The sequence below is a fragment of the Sceloporus undulatus genome, chromosome 5, assembly GCF_019175285.1.
Source record: "Sceloporus undulatus isolate JIND9_A2432 ecotype Alabama chromosome 5, SceUnd_v1.1, whole genome shotgun sequence".
Lineage (NCBI taxonomy): Eukaryota > Metazoa > Chordata > Lepidosauria > Squamata > Phrynosomatidae > Sceloporus > Sceloporus undulatus.
Genome location: NC_056526.1, coordinates 99542343 through 99554382, shown reverse-complemented (window position 1 = coordinate 99554382; position 12040 = coordinate 99542343). Strand labels below are relative to the sequence as shown.

Sequence of the window (12040 nt, the reverse complement as noted above, 5' to 3'; positions counted from 1 at the left end):
ACCACTGCAGTCCATAGATTTCTGCTTTTTTAACATGCTGGAGGGTAGCTGGTGAAGCTGGCTTATTTCTTTTTTCTTTCTTTCTTTTTTATTTTAACACAATGATAAAACAGTAATAACATCAATAAAAGTAAAACAGAAATAGTGAACACAAAATAATAAAAATGGCTTCCAACCTCTAATATTTGGCTATTTGTAATATTGTTACAATATTAAATATCTTCTGCTTAAAAATAAAAGTTTAAATCCATTTTCTCAATTTTATTCATCCTATATTCTTAAAAACTTCACATTATTTTACAGATTATTGGAATGTGGTAAGTGGCAAGATCCCAATTTCAGTCTGGTAAGATTTATTGATATATAGTTATTCTAAAGCTTGTGTTGCTACAGCTTCCCGATTTAAGTTTAGATAGTCAATCATATCTGCCTAAGCTTTCCTAAATTCCTGGATTATTCCATTTCTTCTCAAAAGAGTCAATTTATCAAAATTTCTATAAAACTGTACAATTTCCATATCCATTCTGATATGTCTGGAATTTGTCCTTCCATATATTTTTGCATAAATTAATTTAGCTGCTGTGAACATGCAGAAGATGATTTTAACACGTCTCTTCTCGAAATCATCGTCTATTATTCCTAACAGATACATTTTAGGGTCTTTCTTAATTTTTGTATCTCAGATATAATTTGTTGAATTTAGCTCAGAATTACTTTGATATCTTGCACAACCACCACATGTGGTAAAAGGTACCTTTTGACATCTGACATTTCAACATTTATTTTTAATATTCTTATACAGGTTTGCTAGTTTATCAAGAGTTACATTCCATCTGTATTGCATTTTATAAATATACATATATTTTTATGTATGTATATGCAAGTACAGATATTCCAGAATCCCAAAGCATCTTCTCCCAAGCACTTTGGGAGACTCAACACAGAATCATAGAATCGTAGAGTTGGAAGAGACCACAAGGGCCATCCAGTCCAACCCCCTGCCATGCAGGAAATCTCTTCAATGGGGTTATTAACCCTAAAAGAAATAGAAAGGCAGCAAAGAAAATTAGGAAAGATCAGGGGAAACTTCCCAAAAGCTGTATAGATCTAATACAGGAACACGAGTTAGTAGATATTTGGCCTTATAAATATGATAACAAACCAGGCTTTACTTTTTTTTCGGAACCCCACAATTCCTGGTCGAGGATTGATCTTTTTCTGGCCTCTAAGGAATTGGCAACTAAGGTCAATAGAATGGAAATAGACCCTAAAACCTTCTCAGACCATAAATTGATAGAGGTAACATTATCAGAAGGGTTTAAAGGTACTTCATCTTGGAGATTACAAAATAATCTGTTAGAAGACAAAGAATTTGTAGAAAAGATGAGGAAAGAAATCAAATATTTTTTGTTGAAAATAATACTCCGGATGTAAAAACAAAATCTATTTGGGATATGAGTAAGGCGGTGTTCAGAGGACTATTTATTAAAAAAGCAAGTGAGATTAAGAGAATAAAAAGAGAAAAAGAGAAAAAACTAACAGAAGAAATTAAAAGGAAAGAAGAGCAATTAAGGAGAAACCCCAAAAATTTAAAATTACTTAATGAATTAAAAATCCTACAAACACAAAATCAGGAAAGAATAAATGAGGAAATTGTAAGAGACTTGAAACGAACTAAGCAAAACCTTTTTGAAAATGCCAATAAGATAGGGAAATGGTTGGCCAAATTTTGTTTTAAAAAGGGGAAAATAAAATAATAAGCAAAATTAGATTCCACAATGAGACAATTACAAGACAAGAAGAGATTTCAGAAATCTTTAAAAAATATTATAGTGAATTGTATGAATCTAAAGACAATTTCGTAAAACAGCAAGAGAGTTTGAAGAAATACCTAGAGAAAAGGGAAATCAAAAAAATATCTAAGCAACATAAAGAATGGTTAAACTCCAAGATCACAAAGCAAGAAATTAGTTCAGCAATTTCTAGATTAAAAAAAGGAAAATCTCCCTGGGTTGACGGGTTTACAGCAGATTTTTACAAAACCTTCCAACTACTCAACCCCTTATATGATTTGTTTAATTCGATAAACAGAGAAGTTCCCCCAGACTTGGGAAATGGCTAATATTGTGCTTATACCTAAAGAAAGTAAAGATGAAACACTTATGGAAAACTATAGACCGATTAGTTTATTAAACAATGATGATAAACTATATACGTTGATTTGGGCAAGCAGACTAAAAGAAATTCTCCCATCAGTAATTGGGAAAGAACAAAATAGTTTTCTCCCAGGACGCTATATTAGAAACAATATGAGAACTGTTCTGAACAGTTTAGAATTTTACACCGTAAATAATGAAAGGAAAGGTGCGATATTAGCTGTTGATATGGGAAAAGCTTTTGACCGAGTGAAATGGGATTTTCTTTTACAAGTGTTAAAGGAGATGGATATGGATTCCTTATAGGAACGGTTGAACAAATATATAATCGTCAAAAAGCTCATTTGACCATCAATAGGGAGAGATCCAAAGAATTCACTATTAATAAGGGCACCAGACAGAGATGCTCTATGTCTCCGCTCCTATTTACAATTGTGATAGAGGTATTAATAACATCTATTAAATCAAACCCAAAGATAAAAAGTATCAAAATAAAAGGACAAGAAACAAAAATAAGGGCTTTTGCTGACGACTTGGCGGTAATTATTGAGAAACCGAATCAGCATATCGATGCACTTATTTATGAATTAGAAGAATTCGGCCAATACTCTGGACTAAAAGTAAACAAAGGAAAAACAGTTATGATAACAAAAAATATGTCTAAAGAGAAGAGACACTTCTAAAAGAGAAATCAGGCTATAAGATAGAGAGTAAAATCAAATATCTAGGGATTTGGATTGCAAAGGACAATTTAAAATTATCCAATAATAACTACTTAAATAGTTGGAAAGGAATAAAATAAAATTTGGTAAGATGGAACAAATTAAACCTCTCTTTACTTAGGAGAATTGCAGCAATAAAGATGACAATCCTTTCTAAGTTATTATACCTATTGTTAAATTTACCCATTGAGATTAAGGAAAAGATATTTAAGGAATGGGACTCTGAACTTAGAAAATTTATATGGAAGGGACAAAGACCAAGGATAAGGTGGCAAATTCTGAAAGATAAAAAAAGAAAGAGGAGGATACTCTGTGCCGGATCTGAAACTGTATCATTGGGCCTGTAGTTTGATCTGGATTCAAAACTGGATCAAACAAGAGGACAATGAATTGCTTAATTTAGAGGCGATACAAATTAGATTCGGCTGGCATGCTTTTTTGGTTATCAGAAAATTAAATATAATCAAGATTTTATGAACCATTCGATTAAAAGATCTTTACTATTGACGTGGGGGGAAAAAATCAAAGCTAAGTTTTATTTTAGCCTGCCAATATGGATCTCTATGCAAGAGACGTTCTATGACAGATGGACAAAGAGCAAAACATGGCTTACATATAAGAATTTAATAAAAAAAGATGGCATAGGAAACATGGATATAAAGTCAAGGAAAGAGTTGGCCATAGAAGGTTACAACATTTCTTGGTTTAACTATCTTCAGATCAGACAACGCTATAATGAAGATAAAAGTACAAAAGGCAATGGAAACAATTTGAATGAACTAGATCAAATATTTGGGTAATCAGAGAAGGGAAAAGTATCTAAACTATACAATCTGTTACTAGAAGATATATGGAGCAAGACACCATGAAAGATTATATGATTAAGTGGGCAAGGGATATAAGGTCTAAGATTTCAATAGAAGAGTGGAAAAATGCATGGAGAAAGACGAATAAATTTACTGCAGAACAAGACCATAAAAAAAATCATATGAAAATCATGAATAGATGGTATTATACACCTTGGAGACTGAAAAAAATCAGGGACAATCTTCCAAGTATGGTGGCACTGTGTAGAAATTCAGAAATTTTGGAAAGAAGTTCATGAGACAATTCAACAGATATTTAAGATAAAATTTGTAATGAACCCTAAATTGCATTTGCTTAATATGACTTCAATCCTGAATGCACAAGATGAAAAAAAAAGCGTTGAAGGATGCAGAAAGTTAACGAATGCAGGGAATTAGATAAAATCTCATGTCAAATTAAAGAACAAAGCACCAGTGACAGAAAAGATGAGTGGGAAAAAGTTTTGAAAACTTGGGAATTGAAATGGAATTTAAAAACAAGCTTACTAGATGTTTAATACCTGAAAGGTTCCTAGAGTTAATTTGGTGTTGTAATTTCATTTTTCCTTCTAATATCTTCACAAACTCTCTCCTATCACTGCAGGTCTGTAAATGATTTAATGACACCTCCGACAAAGCATTTCATTCAGAACAAGAGTTGAGGTTTCAAAAGTTTAATATGTATTAATTAAATGATTAAGTACAGTTTTCCCTTATGGGAGGTTAGGACAAAAATGAGTTCAATTTCTTATTCAAATTATGTTCTTCAGTGAATAGATCTTCTCTTTTCCTTTGTACATGATGTTTAATACATAGCAATATAGTAGGTTTTCTCTGTTAGCTTAAAAGCTAAAGCACCTTTCTTTTCCAAATCCGATGAATTAAGGAAGTTGGAATGTAATCCACAATGGCTAAAGAACAGTACATCTTTTTTTTCTTTTTTTAGTAACTTTGTGGTTTTTAATGTATTATATTTGTAAATTTTGCATAAAAAGATTATATGGGGGGGGGGGGAGGAAAACTCAATCAAAGAATCCCCGACAGATGGCTAGCCAGCCTCTGTTTAAAGACTTCTAAGGAAGGAGACTCCACTACACTCTGAGGGAGTGTGTTCCACTGTCAAACAGCCCTTACTGTCAGGAAGTTCCTCCTAATGTTGAGGTGGAATCTCTTTTCCTGCAGTTTGCATCCATCATTCCTCATTCTAGTCTCTCCATTCTAGTCTGGAGCAGCAGAAAACAAGCTTGCTCCCTACTGAACATGACATTCCTTCAAGTATTTAAACAGGGCTATCATATCACCTCTTAACCTTCTCTTTTCCAGGCTAAACAGCCCCAGCTCCCTAAGACATTCCTCATAGGACATGGTTTCCAGACCCTTCACCATTTTAGTTGCCTTCCTTTGGACACGCTCGAGTTTCTCAATGTCCTTTTTGAATTGTGGTGCCCAGAAATGGACACAATATTCCAGATGAGGCCTGACCAAAGCAGAATAGAGTGGCACTATTACTTCATTGATCTAGTCACTATACTTCTATTGATGCAGCCTAAAATCGCACTGGCCTTCTTAGCTGCCGCATTGCAATGTTGACTCATGTTCAACTTGTGGTTTACTTGGACTCCTAGATCCCTTTCACACATAGTTTCGTTCAGCCAGGTGTCCCCCATCCTATATCTGTCCATTTCATTTTTATGTCCTAAGTGCAGTACCTTACATTTCTCCATGTTGAATTTCATTTTGTTAGCTTTGGCCCAGTTTTCTAGTCTGACCAGGTCATTTTGAATCTTGGTCCTGTCCACTGGGGTATTAGCTACTCCTCCTAATTGGGTGTCATCTGCAAATTTGATAAGTATGCCCCCAATTTTGTCCTCCAAGTCATTGATAAACATGTTGAATAGCACTGGGCCCAGGACAGAGCCCTGTGGGACCCCACTGGTCACTTCTCTCCAGGATGAAAAGGAGCCATTGTTGAGCACCCTTTGGGTTCGGCCTGTCAACCAATTACAAATCCATGTAACAGTTGCCTTGTCTAGCCCACATTTTACAAGCTTGTTTGCAAGAATATCATGGGGAACTTTGTCAATGGCCTTACAGAAATCAAGATATACTATATCCACAGCATTCCCTTCATCTAACAAGCTGGTAATTTTATCAAAAAAAGAGATCATGTTTGTCTGGTGTGATGTCTTTCTCTGAAACCTGTGTTGACTTTTTGTGATTATGGCATTGCTTTCTAGATGTTCACAGACTCTCTGTTTAATGATCAGCTCTAGAATCTTTCCTAGTATTGATGTCAGACTAACTGGACAATAATTGTTTGGATCCTCTTTTTTTCCCTTTTTGAAGATGGGGACAATGTTTGCCCTCCTCCAGTCTACTGGCACTTCTCCTGTTCTCCAGGAGTTCTCAAAGATTACTGGCAATGGTTCTGATATAATATTTGCCAGTTCTTTTAATACTCTTGGATGTAATTCATCTGGTCCTGGAGACTTGTATTTGTTTAGGTTAAACAGGTATTCCTGTACTATCTCTTTACTTATTCTGTGCTGAAATTCCCCAATTCTGTTCTCTGCTCCATTATCCTCAGATTGAGCACCCTTTGCCTTCAGTCTGAGAAGACTGAAGCAAAAAAGGTGTTGAGTATCTCTGAAGATGCCAGACGTCTTTCTGACGTTTCGCCAGCATCTGTGGCTGGCATCTCAATGCCAGCACAGATGCTGGCGAAACATCAGAAAGAAACTCTGCTAGAACATGGCCACACAGCCCGAAAAACCCACAAAAAACTAAGGTGTTGAGTAATTCTGCCTTTTCTCTTTCTTCTGTTAGCATTTTGCCATCTTCTCCATGCAGTGGCCCTACCGTTTCCTTCTTCTTCCTTTTGCTGTGGACATATCCAAAATAGCCCTTTTTTGTTGTTCTTAACCTTTCTAGCAAGTCTGAGTTCATTCTGTGCTTTAGCTTTTCTGACTTTTTCCCCCTACACATGCTCACTATTTGTTTGAATTCCTCTTTGGTGATTTCCCCATTTTTTAATTTCTTATACATGCTCTGTTTAAAACTTAGCTCAGTTGAAAGTTCCTTAGTCATCCATCGTGGCTTATTGGGACAACTCCCATTTTTCTTCCTCATTGGAACTGTTTGAAATGGTGCCTTCAGTATCTCCCTTTTAAGAAACTCCCATCTGTCTCAAACTCCCTTCTCTTTTAGTATTGCTGACCATGGGATCACCCCCAGTATTTCTTTAAGTTTATTAAAATCAGCTTTCTTAAAAGTCTAGGATGTGTGTCTGACTATGCCTGGCTTCTCCTTTCCACTGTATAACAAACTCCAGGAGAACATAATCACTCCCACCTAAGGTTCCTACCACTTGCACTCCATTAACTAGGTCATCCCTGTTGATTAGGATCAGATCCAAAATAGCTGATCCCCTTGTTGTTTCTTCCACCTTTTGGACAATGAAATTGACTCCAAGGCAAGTGAGGAATTTACTAGACCTTGAAGATCTGGCTGACTTTGACTTCCAGCAAATATCAGGATAGTTATCTTAATTTGGTTTAGATGAAATAATTATTATCAATTAAAACCATTTAGCAAACAGTTGGATGTCATATATTTTCCTTGTGTTTGGTATGTTAATTGCATTTTGTTAACTGTGTAGTATAAATAAAATTAGTTTAGTTGGTTAAGGTTTAAATATAATGTGTTGTTTTTCTTTTGTACTGTGTCTTTATTTCTATGTTTTTAAAATTACAGCAGGCCCTTCCCTTATGCAGGGAATCTGTTCCGGATTCCCCCATATAAGGGAAAATCTGCATATGCTCATGCCCCATTGCAAACAATGGGGTGCGTGCACACGCCATGGGCGCATGAACCATTTCTTTAATTGCTGTGCGGTTTCAGCATAAGCTTGAAGCCTGCATATGGCGCGGGCGCACTGTATGTATTTAAAAAATTAAACCATTCTTTCTCAGCAGAAGAGGTTATAGTATCCTCTAAATTGGGATGGCCCACCCATTAGCTCCTACTAGGCAGGAAAAAAGGATCAACCTCCCTGTACCCTTTTGGGAGGGGCAACAGCCCCCCAGGTTGATTTTAGGATGCTTGTTTAAAAATAAAAAAGGCAATCAGTTGTACAGTTCAATGAATTAAGTAGCCTATGGGTCAACTCCCAATTAACATCAGTAGACCTCAGTTATACAAAATACTAGAAATTATAGCTGAATTTTTTATCATATCTCCAGTGTCTAATCTTGGAACACCTCTCTGCTCAGCCCAATCCCCCACAGATTCCTACCTCTAGCTTTTTCTTGCTCTAGTTCCTTTGGACTTTTTGCAGTTCCCTTCTTAAGCCAATGCTTCTCAATTTATAAAAAATGTATGCTGCAGTATCTGCTATAATTACCTACCTACATAAGTTCAACATAAATGTGGATTCACAAGGTGGCTAACAAAAGTATGAAAAGGATGGAAAACACAGATTACGGCACACAAAATAAAACAAAGCATGATGCTGCAGCACAAACAACAAATCATCAGACACTCCTCCTCTGGGGAGAATATTTCACAAATGGGGTGCCAGCACTACAAAGCGTTCTCTCTCTTTAGCACCCTCTCTCCTCAATGATTAGCCTGTAGTTCACTGGATCTTCTTTTCTGCCTTTTTGGAAAAGAGAAGCAATGTTTGCTCATCGCCAGTCCTCTGACACCTTACTAAGGATTCTCAAAAAATGATGGCAAAAGTTTCTTCAGTATTCTGGGATGCAGTTCATCTGGCCCTCCAAATTTGAACTCATTTAGGTTAACTAGGTGATTCCTAACTTCTCAATCTTGATTTGCAAGCTGGATACTTTGCCAAGGTCTCTGCTGCTGCATGGAAGCACACAGTCCTCTTGCAGGGGTGAGGGGAGGGGAACTGAAACAAAATAGGTATATATTCCTTACTGAGCAGCAGACTCAGCCCAAGTGAATTGAAATGGAAAGTTCAGGTGATTCATTTGAGACTTCCCTGCTGAAAAAGACTAGGTGTGTGAATTGACTTCAAACCTGAGGAATCTACTCCCCACCCTCTTTTTAGGACTGACCTGCAACCTGCAAAACAATGATACAATTGGAAGAGTAAGTTACAATTACCAGATACCCCTCATGGCTACATGTGGGCTAATACAAAAGGAATTTATCACACAAGGATTTTTGACATAAACAAGGAAACCTGGCTTACAACACAGTGCCATCCCCCGGGTACCTTTGCTCATTTTCTAGAGATATGATAAAGAAAAGTCAGACTGAAGTCTATTATTACTATGCTGTGGCCCAATAGTTCTCTTCAGTGTCAGCCGCTGGTTGGACGCCTTTCAGGATTTAAATTGTCAGCTGTGATTGGGACTGCATCTAACCTGCAGAAATAATGCAGTTTGACACTGCCTTAACTGCCATTGCTCAATGCTATGGAATTCTGGGATTTGAAGTTTTGTGAGATATTTAGCCTCCTCTGTCAGAGAGCTCTGGTGCCACAACAAATTAAAAATCCCAAGATTCCACAGCATTGAGCCATGGCAGTTAAAGTGGTGTCAAACTGCATTATTTCTCCAGTGCAATTACAGCCTATATCATGTTTTATATGTGATGTTTTGTTTACCTGACCTTTACAATTAGACCGTCTTTCCTGACTCAGTATCTCTACATGCATGTACAGATACACCACTTTCAAACAGCCTCTGGAATGAAGTGAGTTACCTTTGATTGTTAGCCTACCATAACAGCAACCAAATGCTAACTCTGTTACAGAAAGCTGTTTTATGAATTTCCTGACGTACTCTTGAGTTTTATGTGGTTTACAAAAAAAATTTGTGAAGAGATTAGTACATCCTCAGAAATTCACACATAGTTTAAATTCTGCTTACAGAAAGCAAAATACTCTGTCACTTGTCTGCTGCAGTAGAATGAGGCTGAAATATTACTTTTGATTACCCAAAGGCTCTGTATAAGAGTCTATAGTTGAATATAGCTGAGAAAATGTAATGCTTCTCGCCAGAAGCATTGTCTAAGTGTATAACACATACCACATGATGCCATCACCTTCCTTGAAGCCCTTCCATTCTTTAATAAAAGTCCCAGTATTTCAGCTAAGCATTTTAATTTTATTTTGGTTTGGTTTATTCTTCTTTTCAGCACTTGGACCCATTTTAAGTTCTACTCTGCTTCTGTTTTCTCCTCCAGGTCTTATCAACAGCCCAAGAAGGAATTTAAGTTAATGCTGAAAGATAATATATATAAGGTAAAGGTAAAGGTAGTTCCTTGACATGAATGTCTAGTCGTAACTGACTGTAGGGGGCAGCGTTCATCTCCATTACTAAGTTGAAGAGCCAGCATTGTCCAAGGACTGCTTTTGTGGTCAAGCGGCCAGCATGACTACACCAAACATTGTTACCTTACCACCAAAGTGGTACCTATTTATCTACTTGCCTTTGCATATTTTCGAATTGCTAGGTTGGCAGCTGGGACTAGTGACAGGAGCTCACTTCATCATGCAGAATTCAGGCCTTGAACTGGCAACTTCAATTGCTCCTAGATTGTGGAATGAGCTGCCGGGAGAAGTTTCACACTGTCTGAATTTAAAACAGCATTAAAGACCAGTCTCTTCCAGCAGGCCTATCTAAACATGGATTGATAGTTTTCTGAATTTGTCTCATTTCCTTTTTGTTCACTGACTGAACAACTACAACCACCAAATTCACATTAATGGCTCCATCCAAGGTACTGTGCCATCCAACATTTTTATAAATGAATGTATCAATTCTACAGCAGACATGAAGTTCAAAGGGATCCATAACATCACAGAGAGAATCAAGAGTCACTATAGTCTAGATAGGTTCATATGTCAGGCTGAAACAACTGCATAAACAAAAGCACAGGGTCCAGATCACAAATTGTCATCATTCCTCTCTGTTCTATTCTGGTAAAACCACAACTTGACTATCCTGTTCAATTGTGGGCACTGAATTAAGGAAATAGGTTATGTGTATCCAGGAGAATGTCTGGAGACAGATGAACAGGACACTGAAGGATCTGGAAACCAAGTCTTAGGAAGAATGGTTTAAAAAGCCATATGTTTTTAGGCTCAAGAAGAAAAGACTGAGACTTAGTGGCAATCTTCCAATGTTCGGAGGTTGTTACACAGAAGATAATCAACAAATGTTCTCCTTTGATCCAGAAGGACTTGAGTAAATAGCGGAAATTTCAAGGAAGTACATTTTGGTTAAAATGTTGTTGTTGTTATCATCATTATTAAGATTTATTTATTATGAGATGCTTCTTAATGGTATCTATCAGGGATGGTGCAAGTGTATCCTACAGTGCATTTCCTGCACTGGAAATTATGATAAATTATGCAAAATCAGTAAATTCAGTCACCCCTCCTTTTTTGTGGACTTCAGTATTCATGGAGGGGCGACCTCCATTATTTTTAATGGGGCACGCCCCTGTGATACATACCCCAAGCTCACTGGCACGCCCTCCTTCAAGCCTATGGTGAGTCTCCATTTTCGCAGGGGGGAGGGCGGAATGGATCCTCCACGAAAATGGAGGGCCAACTGTATATAAACAACTGCAGAATGTATACATAATGGCCTAGTCCAAGGCAAAAGGAAGGAATTGAGGATGTTCTTCTATCCACTGCATTATTGCAGGTCTCTACTTCTAATACACAGTTTCTCATTTCACGGAGCTCCATTATCTAACCCTTGTCCTACTTAATCAGGTGCCATATTCACAGGCTCCAATCCTGAGATACAGTGGTGCCTCAGGTTACGAAATTAATTCGTTCCGCCATTCCCTTCGTAACGCGAAAATTTCGTAACCCGAAATAGCTTTCCGTTAGCGCTGGAAGCCTATAGCATTTGAATTTTGCGCCGAAATGAATTTCGTAACCCGAAAAATATTTCGTAACCCGAAACAGTTTTTGCCAATCCAACTTTTTCGTATCCCGGAAATTTCGTAACCCGCGCATTTCGTATCCCGAGGTACCACTGTACTAAGATTTCCAGTCAGGTGTGTCTGGCACAAACTGTTTAGCTTTGTCAATATGCAGGGTTGCCCTGCTGCTGTGGATGTAATAAATACTATCCTGAACTTACCTCAAAAATCAGTGTGGCATTGGGAGGTATCTTAGGAGGGCTGCCAGCAGAGCCATAGGCATATTCTGGTTTACAGGTAATTTGACAAAGTTCCCCAATTTTCATCGTTCCCACAGCTATGTCCCAAGCTTTGATAACTTCACCTAAAAACAACCAAATCAAACAAACACAATTTGGCCAAATTA

The 12040-nt window shown here is 37.2% G+C and overlaps 1 protein-coding gene across 1 annotated transcript in view; it reads right to left on the bottom strand.

The window, feature by feature from the left end:
* FKBP4 (FKBP prolyl isomerase 4) overlaps nt 1-12040 on the bottom strand; it is a 54894-nt gene that overhangs the window by 29228 nt on the left and 13626 nt on the right. The window contains exon 3 of the mRNA XM_042470912.1: nt 11856-11998. Within this exon, the coding sequence (XP_042326846.1) occupies nt 11856-11998 (143 nt within the window). The remainder of the gene's footprint in view (nt 1-11855; nt 11999-12040) is intronic.